Source organism: Cervus elaphus, chromosome 7, assembly GCF_910594005.1.
Source record: "Cervus elaphus chromosome 7, mCerEla1.1, whole genome shotgun sequence".
NCBI classification, from domain to species: Eukaryota; Metazoa; Chordata; class Mammalia; order Artiodactyla; family Cervidae; genus Cervus; species Cervus elaphus.
In genome coordinates this window covers 5,057,321-5,082,930 of record NC_057821.1, presented here as the reverse complement: position 1 = coordinate 5,082,930, position 25,610 = coordinate 5,057,321, and the positions used below count along the sequence as shown (strand labels likewise).

The window sequence follows — 25,610 nt, the reverse complement described above, 5'->3', positions numbered from 1 at the left end:
GCTGGACTCAACTGAAGCAACCTAGCATGCACGCAGGCTCACACATGCTCCAATAAAATCAAAGTGTCTGCAAATAGGGTTTCTTTAGTTTTTTAAGCTTGTGCATAATGAGATGCTTAAAACATCTAGGAACAATGTGAGGCAAACTGTGAGATTAAAAAAAAGACAACCCTGAAGATCATTAACTTGGACACAGATCTGTAGGAAACATTTCTACTTTTAGAACTTGTCGGGGCACCTATATTATATCTTCCTGGTATAACTGTACTTAACTCTAAGAAATGGAGTTTTTACACTATTCTTCAAGAATTCAGTAAGTCGTACTGATTTTGGAGATTTCTTTGCTTTGTTTTTTCAAGTACTAGAAGGCTGTTGATGCTCTTATAGGAAATACAAGAGCCAGATTCTCTCTGCTCAAGCAGAAGGTTGAAATGCCATCTTGTGTTTATGGCTCTATCAGGTTGCTTCTATGTGGATTATTTTATCCGGGCTAAACTCAACCAGGGATGTGATGGCACACAAATAATCACAGCGCCTCATCTCCAACTGCCACACCCACGGGAGGGGACACGGTGCGGGCTTCAGCCAGGCCATGGGAAACACACTCCTTTATCTGGAGTTCACCGTCTAACTGGCATCTGGCAGTGCAACAGAAAACCACAGCGCCTTCTCAGATGGGCCATCTCCTCTCCTCAATATGCAATACTCAATGCAATACTCCTCTTCTCACAGGCAATACTATGACTAAAATCACGAAAATGCAGCCATCATGACCCACTGCCACTGCTCTGGAAGGCAAACTGCTATGGAGGACAAACCTGCAGCTTTCGCTGATCTTAAAGATCTCTAAAGAGGGCACTATTCTCTGTGCTTTACAGATCAGAAAACAAAGGCTTAGAACAGGTCAAGTTAATCTATGTTAGATACACAACATATAGATATGTTAGTTGTTCTGTTCTGTCCAACTCTTTGTGACTCCATGGGGTGTAGCCAACCAGGCTCCTCTATCCATGGAACTCTCCAGGCAAGAATACTGGAGTGGGTAGCCATTCCCTTCTCCAGGGATCAAACCTGGGTCTCTTGCCTTGCAGGCGGATTCTTTACAGTCTTGAGCCAGCAGGGTCCACACACACACACACACACAAAGAGAATCATTGAGCAAACCTGGGTTTCTTGCCTTGCAGGCAGATTCTTTACGGTCTTGAGCCAGCAGGGTCCACACACACACACACACATGCACACACAGACACAGACACACACACGTATAAGAGAATCGTTGACCTGTCTACCTGACACTACATGATATTGTAAATCAACTATACTTCAATTTAGATTTTTAAAATAAAAAGGGGGAGAGACTTCTATAAATCCAAAAAAAAAGGACGGACCTCCTCTGGGCTCTAGAGCACAGTGGGGGAAGATGCTGGAAAAGGCAGGACTCGCTCACAGAGACTGCCCGCCAGGACAGACTCCAAGCAAGACTAGCTTACTTCCAGGCTGCCTTCCTACCCACTCGCCCCAGGAGTTCCTCCCCAGCACGATGGCTGAGTGCTCCATTCCTTACGGACTGCGGAGAATCTGGTGCTCATCATCTCCCCCATGAAGGCCTGCCCCAACCCCGGCCGAGACCAGCTGCCCTGGGACTGCAGGATGAAACACAGACAGTCAGAGCACCCACTCACCCTGGGGCCCCTGGGGGAAGGGGGCAAGGGAGTCTCAGAAATACACAGAGAAGCCCAAGGAGGCTTGAAACCTACACCTCTGTGGGGCTGGCGAGGGGCCGCTCTGGTGTGTTAGGAGGGCTCCTTGACCTCAGGACTTAAGCTCTTAACATCCGTCCATCAAGATACGCACTAGATTGCATCTCCAGGGCCGGTCTGAGAAGAAGAGCAGCCCTGCCTCCTAGTTCAACCACCCGGGGAAAGGCAGTTCTCTAAAAATGACCGACAAACAGCCCCACTCACATGTGAGGGACTGTATACATGTGCTGTATCAAAACACGATCTGATCACCAGCACCATGGTGACTCTAAATTTTATTTGAAAATGAGTACTATATTTCCCACAAAAGTTTTTTTAAAAAATCACAAACAAGAACACTTGAACAATTTTGATAAGAAATTCTTTAAACAGATAAGAAAGCCACAAAATAATGTATTTTAAAACTTCTAATATAAGGCATGTAGGTTGCCAAGAAATATGATTTCCCATACCCCTACAATGGAAATGCAATTTACACGTTAGCATACTCCTGGCTTGATTTTGCTTTCAATCCAATGGAATCTGAAAATTCTGCAATGAATGAATAAAATGCATTGTAAGGAAGTAATTATAATAAAAATATATTCTTGTCCATATTATGTTGGTAGATGTTCTTACATTAATTTTAGCTATTGATTCTCCCTCATAAATGCATCTCAACATTGTGCATAAATATTAAGCAACAGCACTTCAGCAGTGCTGGGCATTTCCTGTATACCATATTATAGACATCCTGCTGAAAAATCCTAAAACAAGGTAGATTTTTGCCACTTTCATTTGTGAAACATTTCTCTTTTTGAAAATAGAAAAATTAGTAACAAAAAGTTGTCGAAAGTGGACATCTTATGAAAACTACCTTATATAGGATGGATAAACACAGTTCCCTGCTGTGTAGCACAGGGAACTATATTCAATATCCTAGCAGAGAACATAAGGGGAAGGAATATATATATATGCGTAACTGAATCTTTTCGCGATAGAGCAGAAACACATCATAAATCAACTATAAGTCAATAAATTATTTAAAAAATAAAAAACTTTTTAAATTAAAAAAGTGGACATCTGCACTTTCCCAGTGGTACCGCTGGTCAATGCAGGGAACACGGATAGGTTCAATCCCTGACCCGGGAAGATTCTACCTGCTGCAGAGCAACTAACCCGGAGCATCTCAGCTACCCAGCCAGTGCTCCAGAGCCCAGGAAAGGCAACGACCAAGCCGGTGTGCTGCGACCACTGGAGCCCACACACTTCACAGGAGAAGCCAACGCAATGAGAAGCCTGAACACCACAACAAAGGGCAGACCTCACTCACTGCAACTAGAGAAAGCCCACGCACAGCAACGGAGCCCAACCGCAACCAAAAAATCCATCAATAAAGAATAGACATCCGACATGAATACAGCCTAAGTGAAAAGACTAAACATTCACACAGACTGCTGTGATATAAACTGAACCTATGCTATGGAAACTCCTTTGAACACGTCATTTTTGAGCAACTGTTTAAGTGACAAGAGCACACGAAGACTCAGGAAAATCACCAGAGAGAGATCTGTTTGTGTATTTGTACTTTCAAGATTATAAAGCAACTGAGCTGACTAGTCAGGTAAATGTAAATAACTCATTTACAACTAAGCACACAGAGCCTTTAAAAATGCATATGATTTCACCAAATGTGCACATCTTTAAACTTAGGTGCAATTCCACAGTTTTATACTCTTCATGATCACTTAGGGTGGTGTAGCTTTAACATATGTGTAGATCCCAACAGATGAAATTAACAGTTAATGACCTGCACTGAATTGAGCCTATGAGCATATAAACAAAACTCTCAAATAAGCACTAGGCACGTGATATACAACATGATTAAGGTAATTAGCATGTGGAAAATTACCTGTGGAATTAAAAATTAACTGTGGAAAATTCTTAAAGAGATGGGAATACCAGACCACCTGATCTGCCTCTTGAGAAATCTGTATGTAGGTCAGGAAGTAACAATTACAAATGGACATGGAACAACAGACTGGTTCCAAACAGGGAAAGGAGTACATCAAGGCTGTTTTTCTCACCCTGTTTATTTAACTTATATGCAGAGTACATCATGAGAAATGCTGCGCTGGATGAAGCATAAGCTGGAATCAAGATTGCCAGGAGAAATATCAATAACCTCAGACATGTAGACGATACCACCCTTATGGTAGAAACTGAAGAAGAACTAAAGAGCCTCTTGATGAAAGTGAAAGAGGAGAGTGAAAAAGTTGGCTTAAAGCTCAACATTCAGAAAACTAAGATCATGGCATCCGGTCCCATCACTTCATGGCAAATAGATGGGGAAACAGTGGAAACAGTGTCAGATTTTATTTTGGGGGGCTCCAAACTCACTGCAGATGGGGACTGCAGCCATGAAATAAAAAGACACTTACTCCTTGGAAGGAAAGTTATGACCAACCTAGACAGCAATATTACAAAGCAGAGACATTACTTTGTCAACAAAGGTCCGTCTAGTCAAGGCTATGGTTTTTCCAGTAATCATGTATGGATGTGAAAGTTGGACTGTAAAGAAAGCTAAGCACTGACGAACTGATGCTTTTGAACTGTGGTGCTGGAGAAGACTCTTGAGAGTCCCCTGGACTGCAAGGAGATCCAACAGTCCATCCTAAAGCAAATCAGTCCTAAATATTCACTGGAAGGACTGATACTGAAGCTGACACTCCAACACTCTGGCCACCTGATGCGAAGAGCAGACTCATTTGAAAAGACCCTGATACTGGGAAAGATTGAAGGCGGGAGGAGAAGGGAACGACAAAGGATGAGATGGTTGGATGGCATCACTGACTCAATGGACATGAGCTTGTGTAAACTCCAGGAGTTGGTGATGGACAGGGAGACCTGGTGTGCTGCAGTCCATGGGGTCACAAAGAGTTGGACAGGACTGAGCGACTGAACTGAACTGAAGGTAATTAACACTGCTGTAAGTTATATATGAAATCTAAGAGAGTAAATCCTAAGATTTTCCATCATAAGAGAAAACTTTTTCTCCTTTTATTCTGTATCTATATGAGGTAATGAAGGCTCACTATTACTGTGGTCATCATTCTGTAAGGCATGTAAGTCATTATGCTGCATAGCCTAGACTTACACAGTGCTGCATGTCAATCACATCTCAATGAAACTGGAAGAAGGGAACAAAAGAAATTCTGTAAGCCAACTCTGAGTGTTAAGACTATGTCAGCACCATGAATCCACAGCTCAGGCCATCGGTGTTCGATTCAGCATTTTTAGATGCACACAGTGGTCCTCCCAGCTTCAACAGCTTCCCTTTGAGGTCACTCATCTCTCCCTCTTTCACACAGACATTTCTTATACATCACAGTAAGATCATCTTTTAGGATTTGAAATAGCTCAACTTGAATTCCATCACCTCCACTAGCTTTGTTTGCAGGGATGCTTCCTAAGGCCCACTTGACTTTGCATTCCAGGATGTCTGGCTCTAGGTGAGTGATCCCACCATCATGGTTATCTGGGTCATAAAGATCTTTTTTTTTATAGTTCTTCTGTGTATTCTTGCCACTTCTTCTTAATACCTTCGGTTTCTGTTAGGTCCATACCACTTCTGTCCTTTATTGTGCCCATTTTTGCATGAAATGTTCCCTTGGTATCTCTAATTTTCTTGAAGAGATCTCTAGTCTTTCTCATTCTATTGTCTTCCTTTATTTCTTCGCACTGATCACTGGAAAAGGTCAGTTTTCATTCCAATCCCAAAGAAAGGCAATGCCAAAGAATATTCAAACTACCACACAATTGCACTCATCTCACACACTAGTAAAAAAATGCTCAAAATTCTCCAACCCAGGTTTCAACAGTACGTGAACCATGAACTTCCAGATGTCCAAGCTGGACTTAGAAAAGCCAGAAGAAGCAGAGATCATCAAAAAAGCAGGAGAGTTCCAGCAAAAACATCTACTTCTACAGAGGATGAGATTGTTGGATGGCATCACCGACTCAACAGACAGGAGTCTGAGCAAGCTCTGGAAGTTGGTGATGGACAGGGAGGACGGGCATGCTGCGGTCCATGGGGTCACCAAGAGTCGGACAAGACTGAGCGACTGAACTATGCAGGCAACTGCTTCCACATTCCTAGGCAAGTCCAACGTGACTCGTCCTCGGCCCCCAACACACTGACCGCTCTCAAGGTCAAATTCTCCACCGGCAGGGCACGCCTCCCTCTTCATCGCTAGCTTCTGCCTCCCCCTGCTTGTCTTCCTCATCAGCCCCTTTTAAAACCAGTTTCTGAATTTCCCCTCGGGTCTGCAGCACAGCCAATCTGACAGTGCCTGGAAACGGGGGTTTTCTGTATGATCCTAAGGAATAAGAAAGCTAACCTCACCTGCAAGACGGGGCTCAGGATGCACAACCCCAGACACGGCCCCTGGGCAGACTGGACGCTTCCAGCCGAAGGAGCTGGGAGACAGCGGGCGCTGGAAGGGCGCTGCCACCACCCACCCCCAAGCAGGCATGAGACCCTCAGGGGGTGGTGCTCTCTCTGCACCTGGAGGAAAGGAGCATCCTTATCTCTGCAGGTGAGAGGAATCTGGACAGACAGGCCTTCCGAGCTTCTCAGTTTATTACCCTTGGCTCACGTCCTTCTGTCCTCCGCGTTTCCCCGTGACCCTCCACTCTCCACCAAGCCTGGTGTTAAAACCACTCAGGTTTAACCATCTCTTCAGGTCTTCACTTTCCCTCGAAGGCTCCTGATTATACAAAGTTCTTATTAAATAATCTGTACGCTTTTCTCTTATTTATCTGCCTTTTGTTTTACAGCCCAGCCAGGAACCTAGAAAGGGAGAAGGAAAAGATTTCTTCTTCCTCACATGCAATAAGGCTGCAGAGAATCTACTAGTATTGTCAGCATACTATTAGAAAATTCCCCAGTGAGGAAAAGCTAGCATCAGTCAATATTCTTCTACATTCTAAGCTGAGGGAAATAACAGTAGGTAAGTTGGGCAAAATTTACTTATTCATTTATTTATATTATGTAATTCTTGCTGTTGTTCAGTCATCAAGTCATGTCCGACTCTTTACCACCGCATGGACTGCAGCAGGCCTGGCTTCCCTGTCCCTCACCATCTCCTGGAGTCTGCCCAAGTTCATGTCCTTATTGAATCAGTGATACCATCAAACCATCTCATCCTCTGTCATCCCCTTCTCCTCCTGCCTTCAGTCTTTTCCAGCATCAGGGTCTTTTCCAAAGAGTCAGCTCTTCGCATCAGCTGGCCAAAGTCTTGGAGCTTCAGCTTCAGCATCAGTCCTCCCACTGAGTATTCAGGTTGGTTCTTATTTTTATTATTTTATTTACTTGTATGTATTTAACGTTAGATAAATACATTGATGTCAGTTATGAGTAAGAGTAAACTTCCTGCCCCCAACATGAATGGAGACCCTGCACGGGGTGGTGGAAGAACGCAGCCTCAGGACGGCGGCGCCTCCCGCCTGACCGGGCGCCTCGGGGTCTGCACCCACGCCGCGGTGGGGTTCCGCAGCCTTCATAGGAAGGAGTCATCATGGACTGCCTCTCCTTCCAGACTTTTACCTTGCTTCTCACAAAGTGGCACTTTTCATCTTCCGTCACAGCAGTCAGGGGTATGTATTACAACCATGGGGAAAGCGTCATCTGGTTTCAGGTTCACTCAGGAAGCAACAATCTCCTCAGGGCCCTAACAGAAGCAGCATGTCAGGCACCACGCTGGGCTGAGCTGCAGCCTGGAGTCCAGAACAGACGATGCACCAAAGCTTCTGCGGGACCTACTCACGACGGAAGGACAGAAGGACGGGGCCGGCGCTGCCGTGAAGCCTGTGCGGCAGGACGGGGCTGTCGGCACCACTGAGCAAACTGCCTTTTCCTCTTCTTTTTTTTTTTTTCCCTTTTTTTTTTTCCTCTTCTTTGAAAAGGCCTTAGTCAGCGCCTTCCTCCAGCTAAACCCTGACCTCTGGGAGTGCTGCTTGGCTTTTTCATATACTTTTATCTGTATCTCTAAATGCTTGGAAAGCATATTGATTAGAGAAGAATGCAAATAAAAATTTATGGCCGAAGCATCATAGCAAAGACTAGAAGTAAGGCAGAAAGAAAGAGCTGCACCCCCGCACCATGCTTCCCCTACTGCTCTTCCTGACCACTCTTTAGCCTGTGACTCTGCTCAGGCAAGATGGGCCAAGATGACGGACCAAGGACTCTGCCATGTGTCAGCCTGTCCACGCCGGTCAGCTCATGTCATTCCTGAGCCTCCGGAATGTCACTGGCTAAACAAGGGCTCAACCAGACAACCCACGTTACACAGCCCGACCAGCATGTGGCCCAGCCTAGGCATTCCAACTGGCAGTGTTGGAAGCAGGAGTAATTATCATCAACAGTAAGGAAATCAAGAAAAATTATAATTGACCACAAGATAGAACTGAAGTCATCTGATGAATTACTGAGCCAAGTTGTGATGTTCTTAATTTGAAAAGATACTGTATTATCTGAAAAATTTGCAAAGATACTCATTACTGTATCAACAAGCACTAAAGTCTCAGAAAAGGGCTTATCTTCTTGTCATAAAATAGTCTGAAGTTCAAAATACATTTTACTATTAATTCATCTTCCATTCTCTATAACCTCCTGCTCTGTAGTCTTCAAAAATGTTCATGTCATAAAAGTCTGTTAAAGAGCTGTTAAACCGTTTCTAGCTAAATAGCAGAATAAAGAGACACAGCAACTAAATGCAATCGCTGACCATGACCTGGAAGCTGCTCTGGGTAACAGCGTAAAGGACCAACCACAAACTGAAACACAGGCAACAGACTGTGAGCCAGGGTAACTTTACGAAGTAGGTAGATGTGAGGTTATGAAGGAGAACACCCCTACTCTTGGGAAACGCTGAAGTACTGAGGGGGAAAGGGCCATGGTGTACAGGACTTACCCCCACGTGGTTCAGATAAAAAATACACATGCATACACACACGGTGTTACAGTCATGAGACAGCAAACAGGGTAAGTGCTACCAAGAGTCAATCTGGGTAACGAGCATACATAACAGGGCTCCTGTTACTCTTTTTATTTTTACAACTTGTTAAAGCATAAAGTTATTTCCAACAATTAAAAAATATAAAAATAAATCTCTGGTCTATCCCTATTAATTACTGCTTCACAAATCTTATCATAAACGAAATGACATGATTATACAGTCTTGGTCTTGGAAAGCAAACTATTCACCACCTAGTTCACCCTCCTACCAATGCATGAACCATTTCTGTCCCACCGCTGACAGACTCTAACTACATCCCCACAGGATTTCGGTGGAAATTTGGGAATGGCTGGGGAGTGCCTATCCCATCAGCCTTAGCTGACTTCATATGAGGCAGTTTTATTGGTTCACATATAAGAGGATGACAGTGGCCCCAAAGATATCAGGTCCGAATCTCTGGAAACTGAATGTTGCCTTATTTGGAAAAGAATCTTTGCAGGTGTGTTAAAAATCTGCAGTGGGAAGATTATCCTGGATCATGCCTGTTGGGCTCGAAATCCAGTCTCCAGCATCCTTATAAAAGAGATGCTCGGGGGTCCTAACACACAGACCAGGAAGCAGCATGTGGTCCTGGAGGCAGACAGGACAGCATGACCACAGGAAAGGCAGCGCTGGCGTCCCTAGACGCTGAAAGAAACGGGGACGGCATTCTCCCCAAGAGGTTGTGGAGAGAGCACAGCCTTGCTACCACGGTGATTCCAGCCCAGAAAAGCTGAGCGCAGGCTCCTAGCCCCCAAACTGTGACAGCGCAGAGATCACTGTCCCAAGTCAGCAAGCCTGTGTAACTGGTTGTAGCAGCCCCTGGAAGCAAGAATCAAAACCCTTAGATCAAAACAGACTAAAGTGAGCACCATTACTGGGCACTGTGGATGTCTACAGAGGTTTTATACTGAGCTTACATCTTCACACTGGAAAGTACCCACCAATCTTTGGGTCAGATAAATCCTAAACTGTAGCTTCTTATATGACTACCCTGATCAACATCTGAAAACACCCGTCACGTTTCTCCATAGCCCTCTCTTCTCAAAGTCTCCTTTTCAATTGTCTCCATCAGCCCTCATCCAAGAGATGTTTCCAGATGCTCAGCATCATGGCTGCCTCCTGCAGTCACTTGCCTTCTGACTGCCCCTTAACACACAGTCAGGACCTGAACAAACACCCTGGATGCTGGGAGCCCAGCACACTCGGAGCTCTGCTAACACACCCTGCATGCGGGCACCCCACGGCTGTCAGCCCGAGGTCGTCAGAACCCCCAGCTCCGATGACAGGGATCGCTGCCCGCCAGACCTTCTGCACCTTCTAAATCCTACAGGGAAATCGTCAGTCTTTGAGCAGAACTTTACATTTTTCACCGTTAAGTTCTCTCTTTCTGATGAGACCAGAGGTCCAGCTTTCTTGATCTACTTACTACACTGAGTGCTCCTTCAACCTATCTGATCAGCAGGCCTTCCGCAACCCCATCCGAGTACCAGCTATAAAACAAGGCGAAGAACTACGAACTAAGACAGAGGCCCCGCAGTCCCCTCTCCGCAGGTTCCCTCACTCAGCACACACAAAGCCCTTACGGGAAGACAGCCCCACCACAGAGCTCACAATGCCATCACCTGTAGTTCCTTAATGCCTCCATGTGCATTCAAGGCTCTTCCTAACGCCAGTTACATAACTTCAGAATGCCAGTTACACTACGTTGCTCTTGTCCTCAGGTACTTCCAACTGCGGCTGACCCATCACATCCACTTCTTATCTGTCTTCACCATTTCTTTTTCATTGAGACACAACTGAGTGACGATGCTGTGTTAGTCTCGGGCACGGCTTCGCCGTTTTTCTCCACCTGATCTCCTTCCAGCAAACCCAGCGTCCAGGGCATCAGGCTCAAGACTCTCGGCCCCGCCCAGCCCTGGCCCACCCCTGCTCTGTGCCCCGCTGAAGCCAGCACCCCTGTCCTGGCACAGAGTGCCCCTGACACTCACAGCCACCCCACATCTCCTGGTCTCGATCTTGTAAAACCCCACTGTTTACCACACTTCATCCTGTGCTGCCAGGCCTAACAGGTGATGGTTTTGAAACAAAAGAGGTAGCAGTTAAAGTGTTAGTCACTCCGTCATGTCCAACTCTTGCAACCCCAAGGACTATAGCCCACCAGACTCCTCTGTCCAAGCTGTTCTTCAGGCAAGAATACTGGAGTGGGTAGCCAGTCATTCCCTTCTCCAAGGGATCTTCTCACAAATGTATTTAATGTCTCCAGCAAAGCAGTAAGCTGCATTAAAACTGGAGCCTATTATACAGAGTGAAGTAAGTCAGAAAGAAAAACACCAATACAGTATACTAATGAATACATATGGAATTTAGAAAGATGGTAACAATGACCCTATATGCCAGACAGTGAAAGAGACACAGATGCAAAGAACAGACTGTTGGACTCTGTGGGAGAAGGCAAGGGTGGGATGATTTGAGAGAGTAGCATTGAAACATGTATATTATCATATGTGAAACAGATCGCCAGTCCAGGTTCGATGCATGAGACAGGGCGCTCAGGGCTGGTGCACTGGGATGACCCTGAGGGATGGGATGGGAAGGGAGGTGGGAGGGGGGTTCAGGATGGGGAACGCATGTACACCCATGGAGGATTCAAGTTAATGTGTGGCAAAAACCACCACAATATTGTAATTAGCCTCCAATTAAAATAAATTTATTAACTAAAAAGAAAAAAGCAGTACTTTCTAAACTGTATTTCAGACACAGTCCTATTATACAAATGTTCAATACAGCCCTGTTGAAAGTAAACAGTGTTATCTTGGACCTTTTTAATTGGTGAGAGGCTTCCCTTGTGGCTCTGCTGGTAAAAAATCTGCCTCCAATGTGGGAGACCTGGGTTCGGTTCCTGGGTTGGGAAGATCCCCTGGAAAAGGGAAAGGCTACCCACTCCAGAATTGTGGCCTGCAGAATTCCATGGACTGTATAATCCATGGGGTCACAAAGAGTCAGAAACAACTGAGTGACTTTCACTTTACTGATGAGGAATTTACCCAAAGAAATCCCTATTCTTCATGATGAGAAGATATTCAGAATTTCTCAATCCCAAGCTACAACCAGCTATATGAAACCACGCCATGCTCATCTGTGTTATCTCTTACTGTCTTGAAATCGTCAAGATTACCAAATCAACTATTTTTTTGCATTTAAAAAAACATGATTTGTTTCTAAACTCTACCCTTTGAGTCTATATCCCCCCCACCATTTAACCCTTCCTCTACTATATACACATCTCTTACACCACACAGAAATAACTTAAAACATCACATTGTATTTGTAAAGACATTAGACCAGGTCCAAAGGTGAGCTCAGCTTCCCCCTTCAGCTCTGCTCACTGGATTCATCCTTAGCGCAGCAGACAGAGCTCAATGTCTGGAGTCAGGCAGACTAGCGTAGGAACCTCACTTCCTCCCAAGACAGGTCTCCAGCCTGCGTAATCTCTCTCAGCCTCTTTTCCACATGCACCCTGAGATCTACCAGCTTCATGACCTGAGGAAATTATGCAACCTCCCTGGGCATCAGTTTCAACACCTGTAACCCAGGGATTCAGAACAGTCAGGATCCAGATGAATGAATGAAGAAGGTGTGGCATGTATACACAATGGAATGTTACTCATCCGTAAAACAGAAGGCAACAACGCCTTCTGCAGCTACATGGATGGACCCAGAGATGATCATCCTGAGTGAAGTCAGTCAGACAGAGAAAGACAAGTATCGGACGACACTGCTTACATGTGGAATCTAAAGCACAACATAAATGCACTTTTATACAAAACAGAAACAGACTCACAGAGAGAGCAGACCTGTGGTTGCTAAGGGGGAGGAGGGGCTGGGGAGGGTGGAGAGGGAGGTTGGGATTAGCAGACAGACGCAAGCTAGGACACAAGCATCAAAGGACCTGCCTGCTGCCAAGCACAGGGAGCCATCGTCAGCATCTTGTGACAAATCACAACGGAAAAGAATGTGAAAAAAATGTGAGCCACATACACACGTGAAGTGAGGTCGCCCAGTCGTGTCCGACTCTTTGCGACCCCACGGACCATACAGTCCATGGAATTCTCCAGGCCGGAACACTGGAGTGGGGAGCCTTTCCCTTCTCCAGGGCATCTTCCCAAGCCAGGGAGCGAACCCAGGTCTCCAGCACTGCAGGCGGATTCTTTACCAGCTGAGCCGCCAGGGAAGACACACACGTACATAAAAAACTGAATCACTCTGCTGTACAACAAAAATTAACATCCCATTGTGAATCAACTACACTTCAATAAAATGAATTTTTTTAAAAAAAGAATAGGTCCTATCCATGAGAATTGTTATGAGTCGTCATTAAGACATGAAACTGACAAATCCTGGCATGTGGTTTGCTCTCAAATAATATTAGCAGTTGATAGTAGTAATAGTATTAATATTATAAGTGTTAGTTAATAAATTTATTAATTCATTATTAAATAATAAATATAGCTTACAATAGATATGCAGTAGCTACAATTATTTTTTAAACCTGCTTATAATATTTGTTGGTTATAGCAAATAAATCTGATGGTCCATTATAATATTTATCACTTTATCTATGACACGTGCTCTGTCACAGTGTGGCCCTGGCTCAGCAGCAATAGCTATTTGTTGAAAACCTAATTTCCTGGAACTTACCAGAATGGAAGAGTTTCAGGTCCCTCCCAGATCTATTGAATAAGAAGCCTTGGGCTGAAGCCCAACCATCTACTGTAACAAGCCCTCCAAGAGACTCGGATGCAGCTGAAGTTTAAGAACCACTTATGTAAGTCTAAGGTCTTGAAAAAAGACTTTATTTGCAGATTTTAAGAAGCAATACTTGCATTATAGCTTCAGAAAAAGCATTTTCATTAGTCCTTTATAAAGTCAATGCTTCAAAAATTCTCCTCTCTCCTCTGTGACCACAGATGGTAAAATTACTCGAGAAGTATGTGATGGCTGAGAACACAGAGCAAACAGAGCTTTTTACCTATTCCCTAGAAGTTATCACCGTATCCTCAGCTTAGGGATCTGTATTTCCTTCCAGCCACCAAATCAATAAAAAATAGTGTGATTGATTCAGTGGAGCCATGAAGTTGTTGCCTTTACAATATGTGCAAAGGATATCTCTGCCTTGAGTAAAGCGAGCTTTCCCAAGACAAGAGATTAAAGTGTGATCCTTAGCAGGCTGTCTCCCAGGAGGTAACCACGCAGGTTACTAAGGGAGTAAGTAGTTCAGTACTGGAATCCAGGGCCTTTTCCTCTCCAAATGCATTTATGTATCAATAAAATAAAACTCAGGCTTCCCAGGTGGCTCAGTAGTAAAGAATCTGCCTGACAATGCAGGAGATGCAGGTTTGATCCCTGGGTGGGGAAGATCCCCTACGGTAGGAAATGACAACCCACTCCAGTATTCTTGCCTGGAGAATTCCATGGACAATGGAGCCTTGGTGGGCTACAGTCCATGCGGTTACAAGGAGCTGGACACGACTGAGCACACACACAAAGTAAAACTCAGACCAAACATCTGATTGTACAATGTTAAGGAATAAGTTTACAGTACAGTCAACCCATGCTGAAGAACATAATTCCACCATAAATGGTTAGTTAGATGAATCCAACACAAGGGAAGCACACTACACAAATTCCCCAGACTCTTAGCTTCCAAAAATTGTTCTTCACCTTAAATTATTCCTTTTCAATACAGCCTCTCAGTCACAGCTCATGCTCTAATTCCGTGCCCAGGCAAACAAGGAGTTAAAAAGGAATCGTCTAGTCTGTCAAATGTTTCAGAAAATGAAGGGATCCCTTCCCTCCTGTGTCCTCAGAGCAAGGCAAACGCTACATCATGAGGACTTAGATCTGGGTGCCATACATATGCTCATGAAGTTCTAGACAGACAGAACTGCATGTGGTCAGGAATAACAAAAATTAAACAGTGACCTAAGACCCTCTAGTATATAAAGTTCCACTGGCAGAATGGGCAAAAATAAATACTGTAAATAATAGAAGGTCATCAATTTTATATTTTGGAACAACTCTCTCAGTAAAACTTAGCTAACTGAAGTCACAGGTATTTTCAATGTTTTAGCACTACAATTTAAATTATACTAAAGAATAATACATAATTGTTATTGACAAAAATAGTTTTATACAGAGATCATAATCTGCAAGGAAAATAATCCAGTATATTCAGTGTGTGAAGAAACATGTAGAGGTAGCAGATGAATGTGTTAACTGGGATTTATTCTTAAATATATTCTGAAGAATGAGGAACCAAAAGGAAAACATTCTTGCTAGAACAATCAGTTTAAAGACAGGCTTAGTCATACAACTGAAGTACCAGAGCACTAAAATTTAAATACACTTGGAAAAAAGCCAGAGACGTCTGCTCACCAACAAACGTAAGTTTTAATTAAGCAAACTATGTAAACAAATGTCATTTTAGCTCCGATATAAAATAAGGCTATATTCATTTTTTCTAGAGAGAAAGCTACATGAAAAAAATCCTAACCTAGTATTTTAAGGAAACAACGTTCACACACTTGGATATAATAGTAACTTAAGCAATCATCTAAAAAGAACTTCGTGTTTACTTTTCTCAGTCAAGTCAACTTTGAAAAATCGACCTTGCCAGAAGCTTCCCCTGGGTACTGGGTAGACACTAGTTTACAGCCGGATAAATCCCAACTTCCTGAGTCACGAGGATTAATTAGCAAATAGCTGAAACTGGAAGGTGGAGAAAGTCAACAGTCCAGCAGCGCGGAGCCGCTGGCGTGCCCCGAGGCGCTCCGGGCGGGGCGGGCGCCCGGCCAGGTCACGCCGCCCGCATCCCTGCTGACGCGGCAGGACCAGCGCGGCTGCGGCCGCTCCCGACCGTGAATCGGGACGGAAGACGCCCTCGACGTGAGAATCCAAGCGCAGGTACACGGAGGGCCAGGCGTGCGCGGAGTCCACAGGCCCCTTTCCGCGAGGGGAGTGTGTGCAAGGGGGAAAAGTGGGGAGAAGAGGCCTTGGGCCCCAGATCAACCACGGGTGGGGAGGGGACTCATTTAAGGAGACGAACGATCCTTAGAAGATCAGAGTCTGGAGCCAAGGGTCCCCGCAGGGCTCCAAGGCAGGCCACCCCATCTGTCTCCTCCAGGGATCCTGACCCCCAGCCCCGGCTCTTTCTAAACCAGATGAACTAAGAGGGAAGCGCCTGCGGTCAAGAGGAGACGAGGACGAGGCAGGCAGTGCCCGGGCGTCCCAGCCCTGCTTCTCTGTCTGACCGGCAGCACCCATGTGGGCCTCCCCTTCGGAGAGCGCTGGCTGCGGGCTGCCCGCCTGCTCAGCTGGGTGATCGCATCAAGCCCCCCACAAACCCACCACTCCCAGCGCCCAGGGAAGAGGGCCAGAGCAGCCTACAGTCACACACAGGATCAACTGAAGGGCTGTCTGCCTCCCACCTCGGCCTTAACGTGTCACAGGCTGACACCTTTGCAGGAGACGAGTTTCTTTTCAAAGACAAAATACTTATCAAATGAAACGGAAAATCCCATGAAGATCTGTCCTGGGACTAAGCTCTCAAATCACCTCACTGGCCTGAAGGAGCAGAACTACCAGGAAGGTCTTCTTGGAGCCACAACTGGGGTGAAACAATTGCGTAAAATTACATTAAACACATAATAACACAGAGCAAAAGTTTTAAGATTTCTTTCAAAAGATGGGGAGCACCCCGTGGTCTGAGTCAGCCCCCCAGGCCAGATGCCCCCAGACGCAGTCCCAACACACAGGTGGAGGGCGGATGGCTCAGGGCCCAGTGCGGGCAACCAGCCTCTCACCCCACGAACCTCCCCCCCTTCTTCTAACTCCTCTGTCCCCCACTTTCCTCTCCCTGCCCCAGGGTTTAAGGAGGGCCACAATCAAACTGACAAAGCCGAGCAAGTGCACACACAGAATGACTCAAACTCCTTCTAAATGATTTTATTCCCGCTTTTTTCTCTTCTTACCCATCAATTACTCCTTCATGTTGTTGACTCATTCCTCATGGTCACCCTTTCCCTTCACGTTTTTAGCATGATTAATTTTATGAAAAAGTCTTCAAATAACACACTTTCCATTCACTAAAAAGGAACGTGGTAAGGCAAGAAAGGTAAGAGACTCCCTTCTCTTCTGTCCCGGTTTCTCTTGACTATTTCAAGAGAAGAACATAAGAAAATCAACACAGAAGAAATATTTCTAATATTGACATTTTAACCTAAAATCCATACACGTATTTTCCATTTCCTACTAACTGGGTTATGACCAAGTGACCTCTGACAGCAGAAGTGGCTTACATTCCTTCTGTCATCCCTTGGGTGAAACATAGAAGAGACGACACAAAGGCTGGCCTTTCTCTGGTCAGCTCGCAACACAAACCTAAACAGCCTGCTGTCCCCATCTGGGGATATGTAATCACCTTTCCCAGGTGAAGGTAATGCTCTAACTTCCAAACAGAAAAGAATAAAATATTATAAAATTATGTCCTCACACATTTGAGTTTTGTTTCAGAAATTTTAGTGCGCAATGTTTTAACAAGAGTCAATTTTAAACTCTGACCTACATCAAGAAACAAATACGCTACTTTGATTATAACCCTGAACAGTTGGACTGGCATCTATCAAATGGCTATTGTGTGTAAAATTATTATTTTCCTAATTCTTACTGGGTTAGAGCAGAAGCCTTATATCTTTGAGATGTGTTATTAAAAAAAAAAAAAAAAAGACATCACTTACTCCACATAAATTGAGATTTGCACCCTTGCCATCTGACTCTGAAGGCTACTTAACCACTAAATGAAACCACCTTTGGAGGGTTGTTGGAGGGTTAAGTGATTTAAGCACGTGTGTGTGTTACCCACACAAAACACCAGGATGCACCCTAGGAGTGGACAATGCAGACTTGTCCTCCAACAGCTCAACTAGCGTTTTGAATTTTTAGCAAATTCACTTTCCTTAAACTCATTCATCCAGTTTACAAGACGCTCATCAGATGAGTGGTCCAGCCCAACACATCCAGGAGACGGTGGGTCCCCAGTAGCATCCATCTCAGGCCAGCACGGCGTTCCCATGGGGTCATCCTCATGAGCTTCTAACCTCAACTGCCGCCACCACTGGGGTTTACACTCCAGAGACACCAGCCAACCCTCTGTATCCCCACCCTCCCACCCCCCGACGGCCACAGCCACACAGACTGCCAGGCCCGACAGGCACATGGAAAGATGCTCCACATCACTGATTATTAGAGAAACGCAAATCAAAACTACCACAAGGGGCCACCTCACATCATCAGAATGGCCACCATTAAAACGTCTACAAATAACAAACACTGCAGAGGCTGTGGAGAAAAGGGACCCCTCCTACAATGCTGGTGGGAATGTAGTTTGGTGCAGTCACTACGGAGAAAACAGTATGGAGGTTCTTCAAAAAACTAAAAATAGAGCTATCATATAATCCTACAATCCCACTTCTGGGCACAGATATGGACAAAACTGTAATTCAAAAAGCTACATGCACACCTATATTCTTAGCAGGACTATTCACAATAGACAAGACATGGAAACAATCTAAATGCCCATTAAGAGATAAAGAGATAAAGATGTGGTACACACATACAACGAAATACTATTCAACCATTTGAGAATGAGAGGTGGCATTTGCGGCACTATGGATGGATCCGGAAATCATCACACTAAGTGAAATAAGTCAGGAAGAGAAAGACAAATACCACATGATACCACTTAGAAGGAATCTGAAATATGGCACAACCGAGAGGGTGGGATAAGGGGGCTGGGAAGGAGGCTTAAGAGGGGGATACATATTTGTAGATACACACATACATATATACTAATGGCTGAGTCACACTGCTGTACGGCCAAAACCAACACAACACTGTAAAGCAGCTATTCTCAAATTAAAATTTTTAAAACTAAACAATAAATGAAATATGACACAAAGGAACTTATCTATGAAACAGAAGCAGATTCACAGTCCTAGAGAACAGGCTTGTGGCTGCCAAGGCAAGAAGGAAAGGGAGGGATGGAGCGGGCGTGTGGGGTTGGCAGATGCAAACTCTTACACACAGGATGGACAGACAAGGCCCCACTGCACGGCACAGCCAGCATCCTCTGATAAACGAGAATGGAAAAGAATCTGAAGAAAATGTATGCTGTTGTTTAGTTGCAAAGTCATGTCTGATTCTTTTGAGACTCCATGGACTGTCAGGCTCCTCTGTCCATGGGACTCTCCAAACAAGAATACTGGAGTGGGTTGCCATTTCCTTCTCCAGGGTATCTTCCCAACTCAGGGATCAAACTCAAGTTCTCCTACATTGCAGGTGGATTCTTTACCACTGAGCCACGTGGGAAGAAAATGTATACATCTGTATAACTAAGTCAACTTTGCTATACAGCAGAAATTAACACATTGTAAATCAATTACACTTCAATAAAAATTTTTCTTGAAAAAAGACTGCCAGACCAGCAGCCACCAAAGGGGCATCTCTTCATCCAGAACCTCACTTCCCCTGGACTCATCTCAGAAATGGAAACGTCTTGTCAGAGTCTTCAGCTCCGACATCCCACACGCCAACCCTCACACCAGCCCCCCTCTGCTCCAGCCTGTGCAGGGTCCGCTCACACGGGAGGCATGGGACACACAGGATGACACAGAAGCCAGGCGGAGGGCAAGGCAGACTGCTGGCGTGATACTCTCCTTAGAAGTCACAACACACTTCCTTATGAAAGCATCATAAAGCAGAGGGCGTCCACCTCTGACCAACATATCAGAGGATGAGGAACAGAAATCCCAGCAGTAATCCCACAAGTTGACCTTCAGATGGGGAGTGGATGACATGGCTCACCTGAGGGGCATACCAGATTTGGGGGAGGGATTCTGTCCATGGGTGATGAAAGAGAGGACTAAAGCTTCTCTCGGCCATCTGGTATACCCCATGAAATAAGCATCCCTTTTATAGACGGTTATTAGATGTGATTTTAGTATGGGTACCATCTCCCTAGGCTACATGATGTTAAATAGGATCTCCAAGACAGCCTAAGAATATAACCACTTTTACCATAATGTTTCTATGTGAGAAAAGTCTCTCCAAGTCCCAAACAACAGACTTAAAATACTACCTCCCTCTGACTGCAGGACATAAAATGCGAAAAAAAGGGAACTAAGTTAACTGTGAAATCCCATGGGGTCCTTAGATGAGATTTATAGAATTACTGGATTGGTGGGACCCAATAATGCCAAGAAACTGTATGCACGCGTGGTGCACATGTGTATTTCTGGGGAGAGCCTACAACAGATCCTCAAAGTGACCCATGGGACATGAACAAATATTAATCAAGAACCACAACTATTAACTACATCACAGAGAAACACAGAATAAGCATCAACTTCTGGTTCACATTAAGTACAAAAAAACTGAGTCTAGACTTCTGTCTATAACCCATCTTTATTCCCACCTAACACTCCACCATCCACATAAACCTGACACCAGAACTTGCCTAGAATCTTGAGAGAAAAAAAAAAAGTTATTAAAAACTGCAGTTTTTACCATGTAAATATTTACATACTCCTTAACCTGCGGAGATTTTGGAGAGTCTAATAATGAGAGGTTGGACTGAGGTCACAGACCACACCGCCATCACTGGGCACTTGTCTCCAACCCCCATCAGGACCCATAGGCCACACACCAAGTAACAACAGATGACTGAAATGAACGTGAAATACTCTAGAACTGAAAGTCTGCAGCTGATACTGAAAGGTTTTTCTTCAGAGGCATATACTAAAGTATTGTACAATAAATTAAAGTCTGCAAAACCATCCCAAGATGCAAAAGAAATGCACACTGACCTTCATGAGATGCTGATTTATCCATTTTGTAAATGTTTTCTTTTGAACTTTGTCCCGTTCATCTGGAAGGGGGAGAAAAGATATAAAAGGTTAGTAAAAATCCAGGAAGAGGAGACCTTCATTATCATTATGCAAATAAAGAAAAGTAAGATGTTCAAAAGGTACTGTTTAGTGCACTTGAATTTTCTTGCCAAGTTTTGGCACCGTGAGGTTTGAAAGACCTCTTCCTGATGCAGCGTCTGCCAGCACTGACCTCTGCTGCATCACCCCCCACTCCCACCACCACCATCAGGAAGCCCTCTCAACCCCTCTGCCACCACCAGCTGAGGGCAAGCCCTTGCATGAACTTCCCAAAGCACTTGGCCACAGATTACATCCCACTTGGTCTTCAAGACCACGAAAGGTAGGGTTATTTCCATCTCACAGAAGAGGAGACCAAGACCTCCAGCAGTTAAAAGATTTGTCGGCAATTATTTCGCAAACACGTAAAGTTGAAAGGCATGACTGAATTCATGTCCTCTGGCTTGAATTACAAACCAAGCAGTTCTCTGCTAGATTCCCTGTGTTGAACCATCTGGTAACAATGGAACACGCCACTAGATCCTTGTCATGGAGGGTGATGCTGTCCTGGTTTCTAGACATGGTTCAGAGAACGGGGAGGGAGGTCTTATGATTTAGGAGGACAAGCACTGGAATACTCTGGCTCATCACGTTATCATTTCAAAGAGAACCCTGATCTCCAATGCCTAGAGAGGAGGCTGATAGCCACACCTGCTCCCTGTCCCGCTCCGAGACAGGAATCCTTGCGTGCTGTCCCCTCCTCCTCTCTCTGCATCTGGGGATGGCTCTTTGTCTCTCTTCCTCTCTTTCCTTTCCTCTCACTGGTCCACATCTCCATCCTTTCCTTGGCGGCAAACAGACCTCACTCTCTTCATCTCTTTCCCTCCTCATTCTTCGTCCCTGAGTCCCCATAAACTACTTTAACAGGAAGGAAAGTGTCTCTGAAAACGCTTACCTAAAAACAGAGCAACCATATGATAATGCAATCCTACTCCTGGGCATACCAAGAAAACCATAATTCCAAAAGACCCATGCACCACAATCTTCACAGCAGCACCGTTTACAACAGCCAAGATGTGAAAACAACCTGCATGCACACCACAGTTGAGTGGATAAAGATGCAGTCCACACCTACAATGGAATGCTACTCAGCCATGGAAAAGGACGATGCTATAAGAACACAGGTGGACCTAGAGAGAATCACGCTGCGTGAGGCAGTCAGACACAGAGAGACAAACACCATGTGAAATCACTTAAATGTGGAATCTGAAATACGACACGAATAAACCTACGACACAGACACAGACACAGAGAACGGACTGGTGGTGGCCAAGGGGGCTGGGGGGAGGAAGGGGAGTTTGGGATCAGTAGATGCAAACGGTTACACAGGATGGGCAAACAACAAGATCCTACTGCACAGCACAGGGGACCACATTCAGTATCCTGCGATAAACTGTAAGGAAAAGGATGTAAGAAAGAATGCATATATGACTGGATCACTGCTGATCTAAAAAGGTGATACAGATGAACTTGTTCACAAGACAGAAACAGACTTACAGACGCTAAAAACAGATGCACGGTCAGCACAGGGGAAATATGGGCTGGGAGACAAATCAAGAGTGTGGGACCAGCACACACACACTGCTATATGTCAGACAGACAAGCAGCAAGGGTCTCCTGTATGGCCCGGGGAACTCTACCCAATGCTCTGCGACAACCTAATGGGAAAAGAACCTGAGAAAGGATGGACATGTGCATACGAACAACTGGACCACGCTGCTACACACCTGAAACTCACACACTGCAAATCAACTATAATCCGATAAAATAAAGAAAGAAAATGCTTGTCCTATGTACGAAAAGTACTTATGTGCTTTACACTAATTCCCCCCATCACAAACATTTCTACCGGAGAGTGCTGCTCTAGGACAATTTGCCAATAAATACAAAAAGTCTTAAAAATATACATGCCGTATCCAGCAAGTCCACCTCTAAAATTTAGCCTAAAACTAGAGTGATGGTTGTACACAAAATGTATCAGTGGCAATATAAATCAGTGTAACTATTTCAAGATAAAAGTTTTGAAAAAAAAAAAAAATGTTCAGTGATAAGGAAATGAATAAATAAATTTTAGTAAAGCAATCCAAAGGTTTGTTCAGATTCACTTCTTTGCAAGCTACCTAGTGATGGCATGTTACTTAGGGTTATCTTACCCTTTAATGCCATCATGAAAGGAAGGGGGCAGACCATATAGTTTCTTTCATGTTTCACAAGCATTTGTTCCCCTAAGTATCCCCTGGAAACCCTTCCCACGTCCCATCAACGTCAGCGGGAACCAGAAAGACACCTGAACAGAGACTGTCACTGGGTACTGTCAATAATACATTCCCTTTCAGTGAGCAAACCTCTAGTGTAACTTTTTTGGCTGTGGCACTCGGGATCCCATTTCCGCCAACCAGAGACTGAAGCTGTACCCCCTTCAGTGAGCATAGCTTCCCAACCAGCAGGTCACCAGGGAATCCCCTAGTCTCATTGTTACCTTCACACTGGGTATTAAACACTAGAAAAGCTGACCAAGGAGATAGAAGGTTGCTGAACCTGAATATAAATGCTTAGAATTTATGCTAAAATTATTAAACTTGCCTTGGGACTTCCCCGGCAGTCCAGAGAGTGGTTGGGACTCGAAGCTCCCACAGGGGCGAGGGCTGGATCCCTCGTTGGGGAACCAGGATCCCACGTGCCATGCAGTGCATACACGAAAAAAGAAACTGGCCCGATCCGCAACATAAGAACCGCAGGCATTGTGCATATAACTAGTCTGCCAAGGCCAATTGCATCAATAATTGTTAACCAGTATCACCATCCACAAAATATTTATGAATTCCCCTGCTAGTCCCCTGGGGCACGAACCAGACCTCAGTCATCTTTATCTACCCCACAGTAGAGGCCATGAAGCTTTTGTGCACTCAACAAACATATGCCCGTGATGTGAATTAATTATGTTTCTCAAAGGACAATCCTCCACAGGATAACAGGGTATCATCCCCTATATACTTAGATATAGCGGTATATATTACTATTACATCTCTTGAAGCAATAGTGATGTTATAAATATCTTTCAGCTTTGCTATTTCTAAAGCGATCAGAAAGAACCTAAGTAGCTTCCCAGGTGGCGCTAGTGGTAAAGAACCTGCCTGCCAATGCAGGAGACATAAAGACACCAGTTCGTTCCCTGGGCAGGGAAGATCGCATGGACACAGGAGCCTGGCAGGCTACAGTCCATAGGGTCACAAAGAGTCAGACAGGACTGAAGAGACTTAGCACTTAGCAACTAATTAGCATGTAAGGCAAGAACAAAGGAGTAACAGCCCTCCAGGCCTCCCTGTCCATCACCAACTCCCAGAGTTTACTCAAACTCATGTCCATCGAGTCGGTGATGCCATCCAACCATCTCATCCTCTGTCGTCCCCTTTTCCTCCTGCCTTCAATCCTTCCCAGCATCAGGGTCTTTTCGAATGAATCAGTTCTTTGCATCAGGTGGCCAAAGTATTGGAGACCATATGACCTAGCAAATCCCACTCCTGGACATATATCTAGAGAAAAATGTAATTTGAAAAGAACGCCAGTGTGCACAGCAGCACTGTTTACAACAGCCAAGACATGGAAGCAACCCAAAGTGTCCATTGACAGATGAATGGATCAAGAAGAGGTGGTATGTGTGGTGTGTGTGTTTGTGTGTGTGTGTGTCTGTGTGTATGCACATATACAAGTGTGAATGATGTTCAACACTTGATTTAGATATTATGAGTATGTCCACTGACAACTAAATGCTACCAGAACCATGGAAACCAAATGAACTTTTTCATCAACACATTCACAACGCTGTATCAGTTTCTCAGGTACGCAGCGCAGTGACTCAGGTTTTAAACTATACTTCAATAAAAAATAAATTAGAAGAAGCCCTGATCTCATAATTTCAGATTAAAAGAGGCCTAGTTAGAACCCAAGTGTTGTGATTCCCCCAGAACTGCTCCCACTACCCCGAGATCCTGCTGCCTTTCCAAGGGGAGTGCTGAGCACCCCGAACACAGGCGCTGCTGGGAGCCGAGGCTGTGGACTTCGGACGAGCGCAAACGAGGGCACCTGCTCACCACCGTCGAGGGCTCCTATCACACCTCAGCAATGCTGCTCTCACCTCCAGCAAAGAAAACAGTGCGGGCTGGGGGAGGACTACCTAGGGAACATCCATATGAACACCATCCAGTTAGAAATCTGGGACTCTAATGCCAAATTACTCGTGAGAGTCCCTTTGGACTGCAAGGAGATCCAACCAGTCCATCCTAAAGGAGATCAGTCCTGGGTGTTCATTGGAAGGACTGATGCTGAAGCTGAAACGCCAATACTTTGGCCACCTCACAAGAAGAGTTGACCCATTGGAAAAGACCCTGATGCTGGGAGGGATTGGGGGCAGGAGAAGAAGGGGACGACAGGGGATGAGATGGTTGGATGGCATCACCGACTCGATGGAAATGAGTCTGAGTAAACTCCGGGAGGTGGTGATGGACAGGGAGGCCTGGTGTGCTGCGATTCATGGAGTCGCAAAGGGTCGGACACGACTGAGCGACTGAACTGAACTGAACTGAATGTTAAATCGTCAAGGCAAAAACCTAAGGTGTACTATTCATTCGAGATCCTTACACTCTGGACTCCCCTGATGGCCCTGTGCTCCAGAGCCCATGCGCCACCACCAGAGAAGCCACCACAATGGGAAGCCCACGCGCCAGAATGAAGAGGGCCCCTGCCCGCCGCAGCTAGAGAAACCCCACGCA

At 45.1% G+C, this 25,610-nt stretch overlaps 1 protein-coding gene across 15 annotated transcripts in view; it reads right to left on the bottom strand.

The window, feature by feature from the left end:
- DST (dystonin) overlaps positions 1 to 25,610 on the bottom strand; it is a 522,273-nt gene that overhangs the window by 274,178 nt on the left and 222,485 nt on the right. For all 15 annotated transcript variants that reach the window (XM_043907023.1, XM_043907022.1, XM_043907025.1 and 12 more), the window contains one exon: positions 20,722 to 20,783. In XM_043907023.1, coding sequence (XP_043762958.1) covers positions 20,722 to 20,783 — 62 coding nt within the window. The remainder of the gene's footprint in view (positions 1 to 20,721; positions 20,784 to 25,610) is intronic.